The sequence below is a fragment of the Armigeres subalbatus genome, chromosome 1 (assembly GCF_024139115.2).
Source record: "Armigeres subalbatus isolate Guangzhou_Male chromosome 1, GZ_Asu_2, whole genome shotgun sequence".
Classification (NCBI taxonomy): Eukaryota; Metazoa; Arthropoda; class Insecta; order Diptera; family Culicidae; genus Armigeres; species Armigeres subalbatus.
The window spans coordinates 86,238,461-86,260,178 of NC_085139.1; the positions used below are offsets into that span (position 1 = coordinate 86,238,461).

At 43.5% G+C, this 21,718-nt stretch overlaps 1 protein-coding gene across 6 annotated transcripts in view; it reads right to left on the bottom strand.

Annotated features, from left to right (window-relative positions):
• Positions 1 to 21,718, bottom strand: part of LOC134227817 (zinc finger C2HC domain-containing protein 1C-like) — a 283,047-nt gene that overhangs the window by 70,821 nt on the left and 190,508 nt on the right. Inside the window, exon 1 of one of the 6 annotated variants that reach the window (XM_062709498.1) lies at positions 11,469 to 11,792. The exons of the other annotated variants lie outside the window; for them this stretch is intronic. Coding sequence (XP_062565482.1) covers positions 11,469 to 11,636 — 168 coding nt within the window. The 5' untranslated portion in view covers positions 11,637 to 11,792. Of the gene's footprint in view, positions 1 to 11,468; positions 11,793 to 21,718 lie in introns of those variants that run through there. 6 annotated transcript variants of the gene reach the window in all.

Genomic DNA, 21,718 nt, shown 5'->3' on the forward strand with positions numbered 1-21,718 from the left:
AAAACGTGAGTGAATTTAGTTTTGTATTCTGTGAAGTTTGTCCCTAATGTCCAATGTCCTTATGCCATACCTGGTTCTATTACCCTGCCTAGTAATTTTCATGCCCTAAACACTTAGAAATGTTTAATGATGACGACCTGGTTCAAACGGGTTTGCAATAATTTGCAACCCCCGGAAGTTCCTCCTGTAATTCTGCGGGAAGTTTGTCTTGGAATTCCTCCGGAAGTTTTGCAATAGCTCCTCTCATAAGCTTCTTTAGGAATTCATCCAGGAATTCCTCTGAAATTTCTTCTAAAGTTCCTCCAGGAATTTCTCATAAAGATCTTTCAAGAATTCGTTGATAAGTTCCTCCAAAAATTCCTTCAAGATTTCTTCCTGAAATTCTTCGAGGAATCTCTTAAAATTAAAAAAAAAATGGCTCGGAATTCCTCCGAAAATTGCTCCAGAAAGTTCCTCCAGTAGTTCCTCCAAGATCTCATCTAGAATTCCTTCAAAATTTCCACCCGAAATATGTTAGGAAGTTCATCCAGGAATTCCTTGGGAACGCCCTCCAGGACTTACTCTCAAAGTTTCTCTAGGAGTTGCTCCAAAAGTTCCTCCAAGAGTTCTTCCAGGAGTTCCTCAAAAACTTGTGTCAGGAACACCTAATAAAATTCCTCCAGAAATGCCTTCAGGATTTCCTCCGTATGTTTCTCCAGGTATCCCTCCAAAAATTCCTTTAAAACTTCCTCCAACAGATGCTACAGAAATTTCTCCAGAAGTTCCAACCGGAACTCCTCCGGAAGTTCCTCCAGGAATTCCTTGAAAAGTTCCTTAATAAATTCCTCCAAACGTTCCTCCAGCAATTTCTCGGGAAGTTCCTCCAGCAATTTCTCGGGAAGTTCCTCCGAAAGTTTCTCCAGGAGTTTCTCAGAAAGTTGTCTCAGGAATACTTTCAGGAGTTCTTTTGGAAATTTCTCATGAAGTTTCTTCAGAAATTCGTATGGAAATTCTTCCAGAAATTCTTTAAGGATTTCCTCCGGAAGTGCCTCCAGCAATCCCTCCAAAAAATCTTACTTGAATTCCTCCGAAAGTCCCGTCAGAAAGTTCCTGAAGCAATTTCCTGTAGTAAATTCATCTGGAGTCATGGAATTTAACTAGAAGCTTTTACAGGGATTTCCCCCAAATTCCTCCAAGAATCCCAACGAGAAATAGTCTAGAAATTCTTTGAAAGTTCATTCAGGATTTTCCCTGGATATTCCCAAACAAATTTATATGAAAATTCTTCCGACAATCCTTTGGAAATTTCTACCAAAAAACTCCTTGTTTAAAAAAAAATTGAAATTGTTTAAGAAATTCTTCCGGCAATACCCATGGAAACTCTTGAGATTTTCCTGACGAAAGAGCACTAAAATGTTCTCTTGGTACTTCCCTTCAAATTTAGCCTAGATATCACTTAGGAAATCCTTCAACATTATTGCGATTTTTTTCTTCCAGAAACTCTCCTTCTTATTCTTCTATAAGTTCCTTCAGTTCCTTTAATTTCCGTGAAATCAAATGAAATTTTTCGAACTGTTCCGGCAAAATAATTTCACGAACAGAATTGAAGACGGTATTTTTCTGGGAATATTTGAAGGCGATCCTGAAAGAATTGATTAAGCGATTCCTGGAGGATTTCTAGAACAAGCTCCTGAAGAAATTCGTGAAGGAACTTCTAGTACGAAACCCTGGTTGATTTTTTTGGATTAATCCTTGGAATTTTTTTATGTAATGTAGAGTAGATCTCCCAATAAACTTCCTGGAGGAATTATCGAAACAAAAACCAGAAAGAGTTGATGAAAAAATCCCATTAAGAATTTGCAAAGGAATTTCTGATTCATATCTTCGAAGTAATTATTGACAGGGTTTAAAAAAAAAATTGGTGGGATTTCTTACTCCCAGGAGAAATTATTGAAGTATTACATATAAGAGTTTTCAGGTAGAAATAAAATAACAAAGGAGTTTCCGAAGGTGTTTTAGGAGCAATTCCTTAAATTCCTTAACCCATTAACGTCCGAATTAACTCACTGTCATGATAATCACTTGATTTTTTAGGAACATCTCAACATATTAAAATAATAAACTTGAAATAATTCAATTGAAAATCTACGGTCACATTTTTTTTAGCACGGTGGGCCCTATGTGCTGAAAATGAATAAAAAATGATTGAACCGATTAAGCAGTATAATCGATAGCAATTATAATCGGCACAAGCATCATATAGCTTTCGGGAGATGCAAGGAGACCGGAGAAAGTCCTTATGCTAGTTGGAAATCCCTTCTTTTCACTCTCTCTTTCTCTCTCTCACTCTTTCTCTCTCTCCCTCTCACTCTTTCTCTCTCTCTCCCTCTCACGCTTAAAATCAATAACACAGAGATGTGTTTGCATCACACAAAACGGACCTAATGTGGAACATCCCCTGGATGAGCGACAATTACACAGGCACAAAAATGCCTCGTACGGTCGTGATAACGGTCCTTTTCCTTTTTTTTTTTGTACAGATTCCTTGCTTCAATAAAACCACACGAGCTATTTTTGTGGCTGTGTAACTATCGCTCATCAAGGGGATGTTCCGCATTAGGTCCGTTTTGTGTGATGCAAACACATCTCTGTGTTATTGATTTTAAGCGTGCTCACTCTTTCTCTCTCTCCCTCTCACTCATTCTCTTTTTTCCTCTCACTCTTTCTCTCTCTCCCTCTTACTCTTTCTCTTTCTCCCTCTCACTCTTTCTCTCTCTCTCCCTCTCACTCTTTCTCTCTCTCCCTCTCATGATGATGATGATGATGATGATGATGATACTACCATCTATTGTAGCAAGGCACCTGCCGATAGCACTGGCCATATCTGACAAACGATTTGATCATGATTATGCTATTGTTTGTGTTTCATCAAACTCCTGTATAAAGGGCCAAAAATGGGTGGGGTGGTTCCATAAACTCTTTCTCTCCCTCCCTCTCATATGCTTAAAATTAATAACACAGAGATGTGTTTGCTTCACACAAAATGGACCTATTGCAGAACAACACCTAGATGAGCGACAGTTACACAGGCACAAAATGCCTCAAACGGTCGTGATAACGGTCCTTTTTAACATGTAAACAAACATGTAAACATGAAGCAAACATATCTCTGTGTTATTGATTTTAAGCGTGCACTCTTTATCTCTCTCCCTCTCACTCTTTCTCTCTCTCCCTCTCACTCTTTCTCTCTCTCCCTCTCACTCTTTCTCGCTCTCACTCTTTCTCCCTCACGCTTAAAATCAATAACACAGAGATGTGTTTGCTTCACACAAAACGGACCTAATGCAGAACATCCCCTAGATGAGCGATAGTTACACAAGCACAAAAATGCCTCGTACGGTCGTGATAACGGTTCTTTTCAACATGTAAACGTTTGTACAGATTCCTTGTTTCATGAGGAACCAAATACTGTTGAAAATATTGAAATCCAAGCTTCAATAAAACCACACGAGCTATTTTTGTGGCTGTGTAACTGTCGCTCATCTAGAGGATGTTCTGCATTAAGTCCGATTTGTGTGAAGCAAACATATCTCTGTGTTATTGATTTTAAGCGTGCTCTCACTATTTCTCCCTCTCACTCTTTCTCTCTCTCACTCTTTTTCTCTCTCTCACTTTTTCTCTTTCTCACTCTTTCTCTCTCCATCACTCTTTCTCTCTCACTCTCTCTCACTCTTTCTGTCTCATTCTCTCTCGCTCTAAAGTCGAGTCAAGTACAAGACACTGAAGATGACCACACAGTTGTGGTCGAAATACGTATCTGCAAAGATAACGAAAATTAACTGGTGGAATTAAATGGACAGTACTTAATTCGTCTTAGACGGTTTCCTAGTTTGTCCCTACGGAAGTTCCCCCAGGAGCTCCTCCGGAAGTTCCCTCAGGAACTCCTCTGGAAGTTTCCCCAGGAACTCCTCCGGAAGTTCCCCCAGGAACTCCTCCTTATATACCCTAAATTTATCCTATTTCCTTGGTGATTTCTTCAGTAATTCAATTGGGAATTCCCTCAAAAATATCCATGTCTCCTTTCCCAGAACATCCACCAGAAAATCATTCAGAAATTCCCATGTAAACTCCTTCTGACATTCTCTCTGGAGTTACTCCAGAAATTCCACTAAGATTTCTTCATTGATTACATCGAGGTCTTTCTAAAAATTTCCTTTAAGTTTCTTCAGTATCGCGCCCCGAGAACTCTCACTGAAAATTGTTCAGGGATTTTTTTCTTGGGAGCTGTTCCGGAAATTTAAATGCATCTGTAAAGGCATCTGTAAATCCATCTGCTTATTTCTCCAGATATTCTTCCGAACATTTCTTCAAAATCCTCCGGAATTACCCCCAAAAAATCCCCATGAAAATCCTTTGGATTTTCCCGGAAGATCCTGCTGGAATTCTCGAAAATGCAAAAAATACTCCAAAATCCCTTTAGGATTTCCTAAGATTTTTTTTCAGGAGCTCGCTGCAATATCTTAAAAAACAACCCAGGAAGTTGTTCTAGAAACTCTTTCACTTTTCCTTCCAAAAATTCCGTCATGAATTCTCTAAAAAATTCCGTCAAGAATTACCCGGAATTTATTTTAAGAACTCCTCCAAAAATTCCTTCAGAAATCCCTTTATAATTTACGACTAAAATTTCTTCAACAATTCCCAGGGAATTCGTTTCGGAATTTTCACAGAAATTTTTCAAGATATTCTGCAGAAAAATCCTCCAAGAACTACTCCGGGAAGCTTCAGGTTCAGGGTTTAGGAAGAATTTTAGGAGTATCCGATGGAGTTCCCGAAGGATTTCTTGGAGAATTTCCTAAAGTAATTCCTGAAGAAAACCGCGATGGAGTTCCTGGTTTGGAGGAATTTTTGGATAAATTCTTGATGAATTTTCTGATGGATTTCCTGGAGAAACTCTTGGCGGAATTTCTAGAAGAGTAGCTGAGGCTCGAAAGCCTCCTTCCGAGAGGCTCGGAAGCATCCTTCCGAGAGGCTCGGATGCCTCCTTCCGAGAAGCTCGGAAGCCTCCTTCCGAGAAGCTCGGAAGCCTCCTTCCGAGAGGCTCGGAAGCCTCCTTCCAAGAGGCTCGGAAGCCTCCTTCCAAGAGGCTCGGAAGCCTCCTTCCAAGAGGCTCGGAAGCCTCCTTCCAAGAGGCTCGGAAGCCTCCTTCCAAGAGGCTCGAGCCTCCTCCAAGAGGCTCAGAAGCCTCCTTCCAAGAGGCCTGGAAGCCTCCTTCCAAGAGGCCTGGAAGCCTCCTTCCAAGAGGCCTCAAGCCTCCTTCCAAGAGGCTCAGAAGCCTCCTTCCAAGAGGCTCGGAAGCCTCCTTCCAAGAGGCTCGGAAGCCTCCTTCCAAGAGGCCTGGAAGCCTCCTTCCAAGAGGCTCAGAAGCCTCCTTCCAAGAGGCCTGGAAGCCTCCTTCCAAGAGGCCTGGAAGCCTCCTTCCAAGAGGCTCAAGCCTCCTTCCAAGAGGCCTGGAAGCCTCCTTCCAAGAGGCTCAGAGCCTCCTTCCAAGAGGCTCGGAAGCCTCCTTCCAAGAGGCTCAGAAGCCTCCTTCCAAGAGGCTCAGAAGCCTCCTTCCAAGAGGCCTGGAAGCCTCCTTCCAAGAGGCTCGGAAGCCTCCTTCCAAGAGGCTCGGAAGCCTCCTTCCAAGAGGCTCGGAAGCCTCCTTCCAAGAGGCTCGGAAGCCTCCTTCCAAGAGGCTCGGAAGCCTCCTTCCAAGAGGCTCGGAAGCCTCCTTCCATCACTCTTTCTCTCTCACTCTCTCTCACTCTTTCTGTCTCATTCTCTCTCGCTCTAAAGTCGAGTCAAGTACAAGACACTGAAGATGACCACACAGTTGTGGTCGAAATACGTATCTGCAAAGATAACGAAAATTAACTGGTGGAATTAAATGGACAGTACTTAATTCGTCTTAGACGGTTTCCTAGTTTGTCCCTACGGAAGTTCCCCCAGGAGCTCCTCCGGAAGTTCCCTCAGGAACTCCTCTGGAAGTTTCCCAGGAACTCCTCCGGAAGTTCCCCCAGGAACTCCTCCTTATATACCCTAAATTTATCCTATTTCCTTAGTGATTTCTTCAGTAATTCAATTGGAAATTCCCTCAAAAATATCCATGTCTCCTTTCCCAGAACATCCACCAGAAAATCATTTAGAAATTCCCATGTAAACTTCTTCTGACATTCTCTCTGGAGTTACTCCAGAAATTCCACTAAGATTTCTTCATTGATTACATCGAAATTTTTTCTCAAAAATCCCTTTGAGTTTCTTCAGTATCGCGCCCCGAGAACTCTCACTGAAAATTGTTCAGGGAATTTTTTCTTGGGAGCTGTCCCGGAAATTTCTTGATAAATTCATCTGTAAATCCATCTGCTTATTTCTCCAGATATTCTTCCGAACATTTCTTCAAAATCCTCCGGAATTACCCCCAAAAAATCCCCATGAAAATCCTTTGGATTTTCCCGGAAGATCCTGCTGGAATTCTCGAAAATGCAAAAAATACTCCAAAATCCCTTTAGGATTTCCTGAGATTTTTTTTTAGGAGCTCGCTGCAATATCTTAAAAAACAACCCAGGAAGTTGTTCTAGAAACTCTTTCACTTTTCCTTCCAGAAATTCCGTCATGAATTCTCTCAAAAATTCCGTCAAGAATTACCCCGGAATTTATTTTAAGAACTCCTCCAAAAATTCCTTCAGAAATCCCTTTATAAGTTACGACTAAAATTTCTTCAACAATTCCCAGGGAATTCGTTTCGGAATTTTCACAGAAATTTCTCAAGATATTCTGCAGAAAAATCCTCCAAGAACTACTCCGGGAAGCTTCAGGTTTAGGGTTTAGGAAGAATTTTAGGAGTATCCGATGGAGTTCCCGAAGGATTTCTTGGAGAATTTCCTAAAGTAATTCCTGAAGAAAACCGCGATGGAGTTCCTGGTTTGGAGGAATTTTTGGATAAATTCTTGATGAATTTTCTGATGGATTTCCTGGAGAAACTCTTGGCGGAATTTCTAGAAGAGTAGCTGAGGCTCGAAAGCCTCCTTACAAGAGGCTGGAAGCATCCTTCCGAGAGGCTCGGATGCCTCCTTCCGAGAAGCCTGGAAGCCTCCTTCCGAGAAGCTCAGGAAGCCTCCTTCCGAGAGGCTCTGGAAGCCTCCTTCCAAGAGGCTCGGAAGCCTCCTTCCAAGAGGCTCAGAAGCCTCCTTCCAAGAGGCTCAGTAGCCTCCTTCCAAGAGGCCTCAGAGCCTCCTTCCAAGAGGCTCGGAAGCCTCCTTCCAAGAGGCCTGGAAGCCTCCTCCAAGAGGCCTGGAAGCCTCCTTCCAAGAGGCTCAGGAAGCCTCCTTCCAAGAGGCCCGGAAGCCTCCTTCCAAGAGGCTCAGAAGCCTCCTTCCAAGAGGCTCAGGAAGCCTCCCTTCCAAGAGGCCTCAGAAGCCTCCTTCCAAGAGGCTCGGAAGCCTCCTTCCAAGAGGCCTGGAAGCCTCCTCCAAGAGGCTCGGAAGCCTCCTTCCAAGAGGCCTGGAAGCCTCCTTCCAAGAGGCCTGGAAGCCTCCTCCAAGAGGCCTGGAAGCCTCCTCCAAGAGGCTCGGAAGCCTCCTTCCAAGAGGCTCGGAAGCCTCCTTCCAAGAGGCTCAGAGCCTCCTTCAAGAGGCTCGGAAGCCTCCTCCAAGAGGCTCAGGCCTCCTTCCAAGAGGCTCAGGAAGCCTCCTTCCAAGAGGCCTGGAAGCCTCCTTCCAAGAGGCTCAGCCTCCTTCCAAGAGGCCTGGAAGCCTCCTTCCAAGAGGCTCAGAAGCCTCCTTCCAAGAGGCCCGGAAGCCTCCTTCCAAGAGGCCTGGAAGCCTCCTTCCAAGAGGCTCAAGCCTCCTTCCAAGAGGCCCGGAAGCCTCCTTCCAAGAGGCCCAAGCCTCCTTCCAAGAGGCTGAAGCCTCCTTCCAAGAGGCTCAGGCCTCCTTCCAAGAGGCTCGGAAGCCTCCTCCAAGAGGCTCTGGAAGCCTCCTTCCAAGAGGCCTGGAAGCCTCCTTCCAAGAGGCTCAGAGCCTCCTTCCAAGAGGCCCGGAAGCCTCCTTCCAAGAGGCTCAGCCTCCTTCCAAGAGGCCTGGAAGCCTCCTTCCAAGAGGCTCAAGCCTCCTCCAAGAGGCTCAAGCCTCCTTCCAAGAGGCCTGGAAGCCTCCTTCCAAGAGGCCTGGAAGCCTCCTTCCAAGAGGCTCTGGAAGCCTCCTTCCAAGAGGCTCAGAAGCCTCCTTCCAAGAGGCTCGGAAGCCTCCTTCCAAGAGGCCTGGAAGCCTCCTTCCAAGAGGCTCGGAAGCCTCCTTCCAAGAGGCCTGGAAGCCTCCTTCCAAGAGGCCTGGAAGCCTCCTTCCAAGAGGCCCCAGCCTCCTCCAAGAGGCCTGGAAGCCTCCTTCCAAGAGGCTCAGAAGCCTCCTCCAAGAGGCTCGGAAGCCTCCTCCAAGAGGCTCGGGCCTCCTTCCAAGAGGCTCAAGCCTCCTTCCAAGAGGCTCAAGCCTCCTTCCAAGAGGCTCAGAGCCTCCTTCCAAGAGGCTCGGAAGCCTCCTTCCAAGAGGCCTCAAGCCTCCTCCAAGAGGCCTCAGAGCCTCCTTCCAAGAGGCCTCGGAAGCCTCCTTCCAAGAGGCCTGGAAGCCTCCTTCCAAGAGGCTCGGAGCCTCCTTCCAAGAGGCTCAGCCTCCTTCCAAGAGGCCTCAGGCCTCCTTCCAAGAGGCTCGGAAGCCTCCTTCCAAGAGGCCTGGAAGCCTCCTTCCAAGAGGCCTGGAAGCCTCCTTCCAAGAGGCCTCGGAAGCCTCCTTCCAAGAGGCCTGGAAGCCTCCTTCCAAGAGGCTCAGCCTCCTCCAAGAGGCTCAAAGCCTCCTTCCAAGAGGCCTGGAAGCCTCCTTCCAAGAGGCTCTGGAAGCCTCCTTCCAAGAGGCTCAAGCCTCCTTCCAAGAGGCCTGGAAGCCTCCTTCCAAGAGGCTCAGAAGCCTCCTTCCAAGAGGCCTGGAAGCCTCCTTCCAAGAGGCTCCAAGCCTCCTTCCAAGAGGCTCAGAAGCCTCCTTCCAAGAGGCTCAGAGCCTCCTTCCAAGAGGCTCAGGCCTCCTTCCAAGAGGCTCAAAGCCTCCTTCCAAGAGGCCTGGAAGCCTCCTTCCAAGAGGCTTGGAAGCCTCCTTCAAGAGGCTTGGAAGCCTCCTTCAAGAGGCTTGGAAGCCTCCTTTCAAGAGGCCAGCCTCCTTCAAGAGGCCCAGCCTCCTTTCAAGAGGCCCGGAAGCCTCCTTTCAAGAGGCTCAGAGCCTCCTTTCAAGAGGCTCAGAAGCCTCCTTTCAAGAGGCTCAGCCTCCTTCAAGAGGCCTGGAAGCCTCCTTCAAGAGGCCCCAGCCTCCTTCAAGAGGCCCAAGCCTCCTTTCAAGAGGCCTGGAAGCCTCCTTTCAAGAGGCTCAGAGCCTCCTTTCAAGAGGCCTGGAAGCCTCCTTTCAAGAGGCCTGGAAGCCTCCTTCAAGAGGCTCAGAAGCCTCCTTTCAAGAGGCCTGGAAGCCTCCTTCAAGAGGCCCAGAAGCCTCCTTTCAAGAGGCCCGAAAGCCTCCTTTCAAGAGGCTCAGAAGCCTCCTTCAAGAGGCCCGGAAGCCTCCTTCAAGAGGCCTCAGCCTCCTTCAAGAGGCCTGGAAGCCTCCTTTCAAGAGGCTCAGGAAGCCTCCTTCCAAGAGGCTCAGAAGCCTCCTTCAAGAGGCTCAGAAGCCTCCTTTCAAGAGGCCCGGAAGCCTCCTTCAAGAGGCCTGGAAGCCTCCTTCAAGAGGCCCGGAAGCCTCCTTCAAGAGGCCCAGAGCCTCCTTTCAAGAGGCCCGGAAGCCTCCTTTCAAGAGGCTCAAGCCTCCTTTCAAGAGGCCCAGAAGCCTCCTTTCAAGAGGCTCAGAAGCCTCCTTTCAAGAGGCCTGGAAGCCTCCTTCAAGAGGCCTGGAAGCCTCCTTCCAAGAGGCCTGGAAGCCTCCTTCAAAGAGGCCTCAAGCCTCCTTCCAAGAGGCCTGGAAGCCTCCTCCAAGAGGCTCAGAAGCCTCCTTCCAAGAGGCCTCAGAAGCCTCCTTTCAAGAGGCTTGGAAGCCTCCTTTCAAGAGGCCTGGAAGCCTCCTTTCAAAGGCCTGGAAGCCTCCTTCAAGAGGCCTCAAGCCTCCTTTCAAGAGGCTCAGAGCCTCCTTTCAAGAGGCTCAGAAGCCTCCTTCCAAGAGGCCTCGGAAGCCTCCTTCAAAGAGGCTCGGAAGCCTACTTCCAAGAGGCTCGGAAGCGTCCTTCTAAGAGGCTCAGCCTCCTTCCAAGAGGGCTCAGAAGCCTCCTTCCAAGAGGCTCGAAGCCTCCTTCCAAGAGGCTCAGAAGCCTCCTTCCAACAGGCATGGAAGCCTCTTCCCAAGAGGCCTGGAAGCCTCCTTCCAAGAGGCTCGGAAGCCTCCTTCCAAGAGGCTCGGAAGCCTCCTTCCAAGAGGCTCGGAAGCCTCCTTCCAAGAGGCTCGGAAGCCTCCTTCCAAGAGGCTCGGAAGCCTCCTTCCAAGAGGCTCGGAAGCCACATTCCAAGAGGCTCGGAAGCCTCCTTCCAAGAGGCTCGGAAGCCACCTTCCAAGAGACTCGGAAGCCTCTTTCCAAGAGGCTCGGAAGCCTCCTTCTAAGAGGCTCGGAAGCCTCCTTCCAAGAGGCTCGGAAGCCTCCTTTCAAGAGGTTTTTATTTCAAGAGTTGATTCCATATACAGTCGCCTCTCTACATCTCGATATTGGAGGGACCATCAAGATAAAAAGCTGCTATGAAAAATGACAATAAAACAAATGTTTTTATGTTTTGTTATGTTTTTCGGCCGTAATCTGAGAAAGTGACGTAAGCGTTAAATTACAGCATGCATATTTTCCATTTTTCTGTTGAAGAGCTCGATGAGTACTACTCGTTAACACCATTTGTGGAAAATGGCGTATACGTCACTTTTTCAGATTTCGGCAGTTTTGGTGTGTTTGTTATTGTCCTAGATGGTCTAGTAGCCTGGAAATTCTAATATATTGACTTAGGGAGAGAGAACTCTGAGCAAAATATGAACAGAATGGACTGAATATAGATTGAAAAGATATGGAACATCGAGATGTAGACAGTCGACTATAATGCTGACTCCCAGTGGCAAAAAGTCACTTAAAACGTGGAAAAAATTTAAGTTCCTAGCGCTTCTTTTCAATTGTTATCGCAATATTGTATATTCGCTTCAACAATAGAAGAGAATTATTACAGTTTGTTACATAAATAATAAGGTAACCTTCCAATAAATCAATATAAAATTGGTTGGAAAATTTTGATCAAAATAAGCATGTTGAAAGACAAAACTAGAGTTCAACACAAATTTCCTTTTGAAGTTTTGGCGAAAATTGCATAATTTAACAGAAATTAATGCTACAATTTTAGTTTTAGAAAATAATTAGAAACTTATAAATGTGTGCGAATTGCCTCTGCATCAACTTACTTCCGCAAAATTCCCTCCTAGGGGTCCGACTCGGCCCAATGCTTCCAGCAGACTTCTACCGGTCCAGGAGTCTTCCAAACTGATACTGACCGCACCATTGACCACTGCTCCTTTGCTTATCAAGGACGATGCACTTCGACCGGCTATGTCTGTATTGTTGCCTTTCATATACGTTGGTTGGTAGGAAATCCTAGTTCTAATATTGATCGATTCGACGACACACGTAAAGCCAAAACAAATACACGCATTCGCGATCGGTGGCCATAACACACCAGTCAGTGGTGCTGCAGTGATTGACGACTATCGCGTCCCGAGGGTGCCGGCGGACTGGCTCCGTCCCGCTGGCAGGCGGTGATCTATGATTATCATCACTGGTGCTGAGTGCTGCAATGCCAATGTAGTGTGGGAGGAAAAGGGGTGCAAATCACATGTTGAGTCGGTTCCACATGTTGTCTATTAATGTTGTCCATCGTTGGTTTCTAGTCCTTCGCCGAGGCGGAAACATTTGCATATATCTAGGGGTGACGGGTCGGAGTGAACACTTCGCGGGATTGGACATTATTTACTTCGCGGGTCTATCAGATGGAAATTTAAGGTACGTTCCGTGTTTGTGCTGGTTCGTCGGTAATCAACACTGATGGGGTTATAAGGGGGTGGAGAGTGGGCTGGTAGTCTCTTTGTATGTGAATTTTCATACGGCTGTGTAAGAATAGTTATTTATGTGCTGGCCATCAAGTTGTTGTTTGCACTTATGCATTTTTTCAAAACAAAAATTCATGAGAATTGACTGAAGATATAATTAATTGAACTTAAGACTATTTGCATTATATCAAAAATAGTGCATGTATCTTGTCAATTAACAAGTGTTCACTGTATTTATTATTAAATGTGTATGAATATTATGAACAGTTCCATTATATTGACGCGAACACCTACAGAATATGAAATAAGGGGTCGTACACTAATTACGTAAGCTTATTTTTCTGGGTTTTCAAACCCCCACGGCTTACGATTTTTCCCACACAAATTATTTTTTTGTTTATATGGAGGGTAAGAAATTGACAGACCCCCTCCTCCCAGAAATGCTTACGTAATTAGTAAACGGCCCCTAACCTAAAATGAATGAATTGTCGTGTATAGCCATATTACCGTGGGAAGCCCTACTCCTTTTTCCTCACTCAGAACACGTGACCGTTCGGATGGAAGCGAGAACTATCCAAACATCAAATCAGCGAAACGTTGTGATGCCTGAATTACTTAAATAGGATAAATGATGCATCAGTATTGGGTTGACCTGTTGCCATGTCAGGATTGTGCGACACAGCGCCGCCCGGACGGTTCTTGTGATGTCCGTAGTTTTCAATGCCCGGAACAGCGTGGGCAAGCCATAGTTTGCATACACATTATCAAACTAAATAATGTTCATGTAAATGTAATTGACTGGGCGGGAATGGTGTACGCAGAATAATTAGCTAATGGGCGAGAGATTGTGAGGTGCACTGTCTGTTTAATATTGCATTTCAATCACGCGTTCGTAATGATAACAGTTGATGATGGGATCCTAATATAATTAGAGGTTTTGCTTTTACTCACACATGTGTTCTGTATAAATTGGATTTTACCTGAAAAGAAACAGACAAAATTGTTGTTATTAATGATTTACGCGTATTCTTCCAATTTTGAAAAGGGGCTTTATAGAAATAGATATCTCAATTTATCTCACATTACAAGTTAATTGTGCTGTGAATAATTTATACAATAATTTGCAGCGATTGACGCCGAATCACGATACAAGCATCCCCATTTTTAACACGTGTCGTCGGAAACTATGGCTTTGTTTATTAAAAGCAAACAGAGATCTTCCGTAGCCACTGACAAGGATGAACGGAATTATCGCGTCGGAATGGACAGCTTGATGGACAGGGGTAGTTTTCCGGTGAATTTTGCAGATTAACATCGGACCGGTGACAAAAGGTAAGCATAGTGCTAATGATGACACGATGGTACCCATCATGTTGGGTGTAGCAGGTATAAGTTAAATTCCAAAATTATATTTATCTACATCAGCTGTCATGGTAAGAAAAAGGAGATTGGAGGCGAAAAGGTTGACACTAAACCCAACATTATTGCGTCATTACAAGTTACGAAGCAATACCCGGTATCAAGACGGAACAATCAGTAATCTCTGATTTTATTTTCGAGAACAATCCAGTTTATTCCGAGGTGGGCGTCGATTACCCTAAGCTATGCTGACAAGTTTAAAAATAGATTTTTTGAATTTGCCGAATTCGAATGAAAATGTGTATTCTTTAAAATTAGGTCTCTGCCGAAAACTTAGTTTTTTGTGCAGAATCTGTTGTATCGCTAAAAGATTACACCTAATAAGATTTTAAAGCGATTTTAATGATTTACTGTCTCCTTTTTCTAACTAATTTTATTTGCTATTTTGTTAAGAATAATTATTTTGAGCTTTTTAGTGGAATGTCTTCACTTGTCATAAGACGAGTTTGTACAATCCCATTGAAATTCCACCACTTAATTGTATCTTGACAGATACGTATTTCGACCTCAACAGTAAGGCCGTCTTCAGTGTCTCGTACGAGTCGAGTCAAGTCTTATGACAAGTTTATTTGCTAATTATCTAATACATGCATTCATCAAATACAGTGTACTACAGCCGCGATAAGTAGCATTGTTTATACGGTCCTATAAATCGATAGTTTTCCATGCGCTTTTACATCAGTTATTTACATTCTCTCGTTAATCGCCACCCCATCGGATCGATGCGTCCGCATCCGGTGCTAGAATAATCTCGCGATTGATATTTTACGAGAAAATCAGTTTAATTAAACTACCGAATTGTTTTGCTTTGGTCTTCTGTTGACCATTTTCTACTGATTATTCTGCACGCCGCCTATCGCACGTTCCGAGTATCATCGTGCCGGCTCGTTTGTTTATTTACATTCGTCGTCAGCTGCAAAACGATGAAGAAGTGCGACGGGAATCCCTGCTTCAACGGTTCCGCTCGAGGTGGAAAAGTGGAATGCATGAAATGCCAAAAACAGTTTCACTTAAAATGTGTTAGCCTCACCGGGAATCAGTTCAAAGCTGTTCGCGAGTGTCCCGGTGCTCTCTGGTTCTGTGTCGTATGCCGTAACAGTGATATCACTGGTACAAAACGTTCAGATGGAACCGACACCGGATACGCACTGATTCTTCAGCGTATTACTTCCATTCTGAAACTCGTCGGTGCTCAAATTGATGTCACTTGTTCCCTTTGCCGTGCGATTGGATCGCCCTTTCCGCGACCTAGTGGTCAAATTCCACCAACCCGACCAGCCCAAAGTGATTCAAGGAACTTCCACGACGAGCTTGATCGTATGCAGTTCGAGTTTACCGAGGTCTTCAATTCGTTATAAACAACGACACAAATCCTGCTGCCAGCGGAGCAAACAAACGCGACCGCACATCCAGCTCTACGTCATCATTCCCGAGAAACGACAAGAGAATGCGAGTTGACGTTTCAGTTGGTACCTCAGATTACACAGAAGTTATAGTCCCTCTTCTTGCATATGCCGATGACCTTAATGTCCAGATAAACAATCCGCGGACGGTTGACTCGTCCCAGCAAATTCAACCGATCACTAGCCCTCTCACATCTAATGCCGCCACCATAACTTCCGATACATCCACTGCTGCTGCTGCTGCTGTTGTTGTTCATCACGCAAGTACCAACGACGCAGACTCTATCGCCACTACTATTGCTACAAATTTTGCCACAACCAACAATCAACCCGCACCAATATGTACCACTACCTCAACTAGCCAAAGCCACTCCGTTGCTACCACAAGTTTTGTTCCTGTCCAAAATCAAGCCGCTCTCCCTCCTCCAAGCTTCGCCACAAACAAACAAGTACCGATCCACGCCGAAAATCAAGCCACGCAAGCACCAATTCAAGCCATTTCATCAATGAACACGCCGGCATCAATCATACCTACGGCAGTTCTACCACAACGAGTCAGATCTTTTGCGTCTTCGCTGAGTACCTGTCCCACCATCGCCGCTGCAGCCGACCAGCAATCTGTGTTACCAGCGCCCGTCATTCAATCGAGAATCGTTTCTGCTCATCAAAATGCTCTGCAATCACCCAGCAACACATTCCAATCGAGACAAGTGAATATCATACCTAGTGACACACAAGACACAGTAGGTAATGTAAACCATAGAAGAAACACTCAAACTATGCCCTTCGTTATACCCACTCTTTCAGTCGCACCACCAGCGACACCATCTGCACCACTCAAATGGTTTTATTTAACACGATTCCAACCACACGAGACAGCGGACAATATTGTCGCATTTGTTGCGGGAAAAACAAAATGCAATCCCCTCCTAATTACCTGTCATAAACTGGTCAGCGAAAATCGTAGTGCAAATGTGCCGCTAACATTTGTATCTTTCAAATTAGGTGCCCCTACCGCGATTGAACCCATTATTGTGTCTCAAAGTTTCTGGCCAGTTGGTGTCTTTATCAAGCCGTTTTATGATCGAAATGTGCAACGATCCAGACCTTTTTTAGAAACAGTTCGCCAACGTGCCGATATTCGCAGTATCCCCTCTCCTCGACAACGTGCAGCCCTTCCCTTAATCCGTCAACAACAGATGATGTCTCCACTTGCCACCCAGCGGAGAGCAATGCCATCTCATCCAATTTCGAGCAATCGACTTCCAGTTCCGCCCAAACCAATGCCGTCAATCAACAGAGTATTATCGACAATGGTATAGATAAGCAACTTTTAATCTATTCTCAAAATGTTGGCGGAATGAACACACGGATTTCAAATTATCTCCTCGCCTCCTCTGATTCAACCTATGACGCTTTTGCTCTCACCGAGACATGGTTAAACGAAACAACAATTTCAAATCAAATTTTTGATTACTGATTATAACGTGTTCCGCCTAGATCGTAATTGCAGTAACAGTAACAAAAAATCTGGTGTAGGAGTGTTACTGGCTATCAGAAATAGATTTAAAGCTCGTCAGTTATCAATTTCAAATTCAGAAACTGTTGAACAGATTTGGATTGAAGTTATTTTTCAAAGCCACACATTGTACATTTGCGTTCTGTACATACCTCCGGATAGGACAACTGATCAGGTAGTCGTTGACCAACATGTTCGCTCACTCTCTTGGATCACAGCTCGTATGCAGCTTAGTGATAGTATATTGATTCTCGGCGATTTAAATTTACCAAATATCAAATGGAAACAAAGTTCATCGATACATCTCTATCCCGACGCTCATCATTCTTCGCTCAGTTCAGCAAGCAACATACTGCTAGACAATTACAGCCTTGCATGCATTCATCAATTGAATCATAAAGCCTGTCCACGTTAAATTTCGGACACCCATCATCCAATGCTATTTTTTAAAATTTTCACAAACCACTGAGAAGATTAATTTACATGACAGCTAAATCTCTCCGCTTTATGTGATTCTTTGAGCATATTTTTATTCTTGTCAAAGTGATGAAATGGCTACAAATCAATTGGACATTGTCTCAGTGTCCGAAATTTAACGTGGACAGGCTTTATATTGAATGATAATGGTAGGATGCTTGACCTCTGCTTCGCTAATTTGGACGGTAACATACGTTACACATTAATTGAGGCCCCTCCACCCCTTGTAACGTCATCTATTCATCATCCACCACTGCTAATTACACTAAATAGCACCACGTCTTGCATCTTCTCCGATCCAGTACAAAGCATCTACTATGACTTTAAAAATGGCGACTACTGTGGCATGAATCGTTTTTTAGAAAACATTAATTGGCATGAGATCCTTGCAGACTTTGATGTCAACTCAGCCGTTACATTAGTATCAAATATTGTTCTGTATTCTATTGACCAATTCGTCCCCAAATGCTTATCATCCTCTCCTATAAGCCCACCCTGGAGCAACAGTTATTTGAAACGTTTGAAGAATATCAAAAAGTCCGCCTTGAGGAAATACTCCAAGTACAAATCTCGGTTTAGCAAAGCAGTTTATCTCTCCGCCAACCAACGATATAAGCGTGTAAACAATAGACTTTTCAAAACGTATCAACGAAAACTCCAGCAAAAACTTCGTCGCAGCCCAAAAGGATTTTGGAACTATGTGAACAAACAACGAAAAGAATCTGGCCTTCCAACAGTCATGACGAATGGTCTCATCGAACAACCATCCACGGTGGGAATATGTGACCTTTTCCTAAAGCAATTCTCTGGTGTATTTTCTAATCAGTCGGTTACTGAGCAACTAGTACAGCAAGCTGCTGCCAGCGTACCCTCCGTCCTCCAGTCGGTCAACATCCTTTAGTCACGGCAGAATACGTCGATGAATGCTGCTCGTCGCTGAAATCATCTACCAGTTCGGGCCCGGATGGTATTCCTTCAACTATTCTCAAAAATGTTCTACAAGTTTGTCATTACCTTTGTCAATCCTATTCAACTCATCGTTACGTTCAGGATTTTTTCCGGAATTTTGGAAAAAATCATACACTTTCCCTGTCTTCAAGAAAAGTAATAAGCAAGAGGTTAAAAACTATCGTGGCATAGCAGCGCTATGTGCCATGTCCAAATTGTTCGAACTAGTTGTTCTAAAGTTCCTATCCTACAATTTCCTGAACTACATTTCTGAGGATCAACACGGTTTTGTTCCAAAGCGATCTACAAATACTAACTTGATTATCTACTCCTCGATTATTATGCAAGCTCTTCAGAAAGGACAACAAATCGATTCGATATATACTGACTTCTCATCAGCCTTTGACAAAATCAATCATCAAATCGCTGTCGCCAAATTTGAACGATTTGGATTCTCTGGTTCCATTCTCTGTTGGCTCAGTTCTTATTTAGGAAACCGTAAAATGGCGATAAAAATTGGCGACTGTGTTTCTTCGTTTTTCCCTGTGACTTCAGGAGTTCCCCAGGGCAGCCATCTTGGTCCTTTAATTTTTATAGTTTACCTGAACGACATTAACTTGCTACTCAAGTGCTTTAAACTATCATTTGCCGACGACTTCAAATTATTTTGGATCGTAAACGGTGTACAAGATACACTATTTTTGCAATCGCAGTTGGATCTCTTCACTGACTGGTGTCAGCTGAATTGTATGGTTCTCAATCCAGATAAATGCTCCTTCATTTCGTTTTCTCGTAAACATTCAGCAATTGCCTTTGACTATACTTTTGGATCCGCCACACTACGTAGAGAGACTGTTGTCAAGGATCTAGGTGTATTATTAGACACTAAGCTGACGTTTAATGAACATGTTGCTTTCATAGTCTCTAAGGCCTCCCGTACACTGGGTTTCATTTTCGAATAGCAAGGAATTTTAATGATGTCCACTGTTTAAAGGCTCTATATTGTTCTTTAGTAAGATCCACTTTAGAATATTCATCTGTAGTTTGGGCACCTTACTATCAGAATAATATTTCAAGTATTGAATCAGTTCAGCGTAAATTCGTACGGTTCGCTCTACGTCACCTCCCGTGGAGAAACCCTGACATTTTGCCTAGTTATGAGGACCGCTGTAGGTTAATTGAGCTAGATTTACTAAGCGTCCGTCGTGATACTGCCCGTGCGTTACTTGTAGCAGACCTTTTACTTCTGAACATTGACTCGCCTCCTCTTTTGTCCCAGCTGAATTTCAACGTCAGCCAACAAAACCTTCGTTCTAGACAATTCTTTTTCCTCCGCGGTGCCCGAACGAATTACGGACACAACGAACCATTTTTGAGCATGTGCAGAATTTTCAATCGCTGCTCAAATGAATTCGATTTTTACTTGAGTCGTAACACTCTTCGGAAAAGGTTTTCCCTCACCCTGTCACACTTTTAGAAAGGTTAGCTTAAATTGTTGATACTAGATCTAGACTAAGTCAATTATTGTTAATAGTTGTAAGAAATAATTGTATTATGTATCATTTGGAGTTAAATTGTATTCTGTTGGTACGAAAAGTCGAAGAGGTTTTGCGCCCATTTGAGAGAGAACACAAAGAGTTCAACTCAAACGGGCTTTTCCCTTTTCCTAAAAAATAAACAAAATAAACAAAATAAACAAAATATCTCTTAGATTAGGTGTTTCGTGTTTTCTTAACATTATCATCCTCATTTGCTATGATATGTTTTCAGTTATCATTAATTCATTTCAATTGCCTCTGGCAGTTAGGATTTTTCTTCTGGGTGAATTGAACCATGTAGGAATTACAATGTTTTTAACTTAAACTAAACTTAACCTAATTTATACTAAGGGTACAAGGAGCTAATCGTTGCAATAGAAGATTGTAACGATTTTTGTATAAAATAGGAAATTATTTTGTTGGAAATTTATTGCAATGTTAATTGTTAAAAAATTTATTTTGAGTCCTCTGAAGTGCGTTATTTCTGGTATTGCAGCACCCGAGTAGCACAATTCAGCCCGATTATGTTACATCAACTCATATATGGCTGGCTTGGTCGTAGATAGGATACAGCAACTCGTTTATGACAAGTGTGCTGCTTGGGAAACTAGTCCGTATTGGCATACAACATGACTGGTCTAAAAATTTGATGTTTTCACACGGATTTTTTTTTACACGGCTCTGTAAAAAAAATCCCACACCAAATTTTTGCAAAGTTGCTCCATTTTGCATGATTCGTCGAGAAATCATAAAACTTTTTTTACACGGATTTTCAAATTTTGAACTGAAAACTTTTTTTACACGGAACGCAAAGTTTTGATTTTCTGTTTATAAGTGGAAATAGACACTTAATATATTTGTTAAATTTGGCTTGAATGCCTTCAATGTGATTTTAGAAGTTAATTTTTGATCTAGCAGAAGTCCTAAATATTTAGCTTCGCTAGACCAATTAATTGGAAATTGGTACCCCATTCATAGTGACAATATGTCTGCAAGTTGGTTTCAAATAATAAGCTCTCGGCTTCTGTGGGAAAATTATAAGCTGAGTTTTGGAAGCATTTGGGTAAATTTTTCATTTTTGCAAGTGGAAAAAATATTCAACCTTTTTTGCAATCTACTACAAATGACACGTTGGCTTCGTCCTTCAGCGGAAAGGTCCGTGTAATCTGCAAACAAAGATTTTTGACACTCTGATGGTAAAACAGGTAAGTCAGAAGTAAAAATGTTATACAATATGGGCCTCAGTATGCTGCCTTGGGGAACACCAGCTCTTACATGTAATCTATCAGATTTCGAATTCTTATAGTTTACCTGCAGTGAGCGATCTGACAAATAATGTTTGATCAGTTCGATAATGTACAGAGGAAAATTAAAATTAATTACTTTTACAATCAAACCTTCATGCCAAACACTGTCAAATGCTTTCTCTTTATCAGAAAGGGCAACTCCAGTCGAACATCCTTCAGATTTGTTGAGTCGAATTTAATTCGTAATTCTTAATAACTGATGAGAGGCGAAAACCAAATCGCTCTTCAGCAAAAATATAATTATCTTCTATATATATAAAACCCACCAAAACGGGGCCCTCCTTAGCCGTGCGGTAAGACGCGCGGCTACAAAGCAAGACCATGCTGAGGGTGGCTGGGTTCGATTCCCGGTGCCGGTCTAGGCAATTTTCGGATTGGAAATTGTCTCGACTTCCCTGGGCATAAAAGTATCATCGTGTTAGCCTCATGATATACGAATGCAAAAATGGTAACCTGGCTTAGAAACCTCGCAGTTAATAACTGTGGAAGTGCTTAATGAACACTAAGCTGCGAGGCGGCTCTATCCCAGTGTGGGGATGTAATGCCAATAAGAAGAAGAAGAAGAAGAAGATATATAAAAACCAATCAATGTATATTAGGGTGGCTCAAAAAACACTTTTTCAAATTGTTTGATGGGCCGCCCTCTTATCCGGTTCTATTTGATGCCCTGATGCTCTGGACAAAATTTCAGCCAAATCGGTCAACGTTTGGGTAGTGCTAAACTCGTTGGAAGTTTATATGGACAAATGTATGCAGAAACATCCAAAAACAGTGATTAGCAGTTGGACGGCACAATTTACGATCAAGAACCATGATACTCATTCAGTTCTTGTAAAATAAAATACAGAATGTTATGCTGAAAACCGCGAGAAGATTAGAGTTTATTACGTAAAGTTATTAGCATTTTACTGGAGTGTTGTAGAGGTGAATTTATTACTTTTCAAAGGTAAAAGAAACGAAATTTACTCAAACCCCACTGCAGAGAAATGCTAATAAC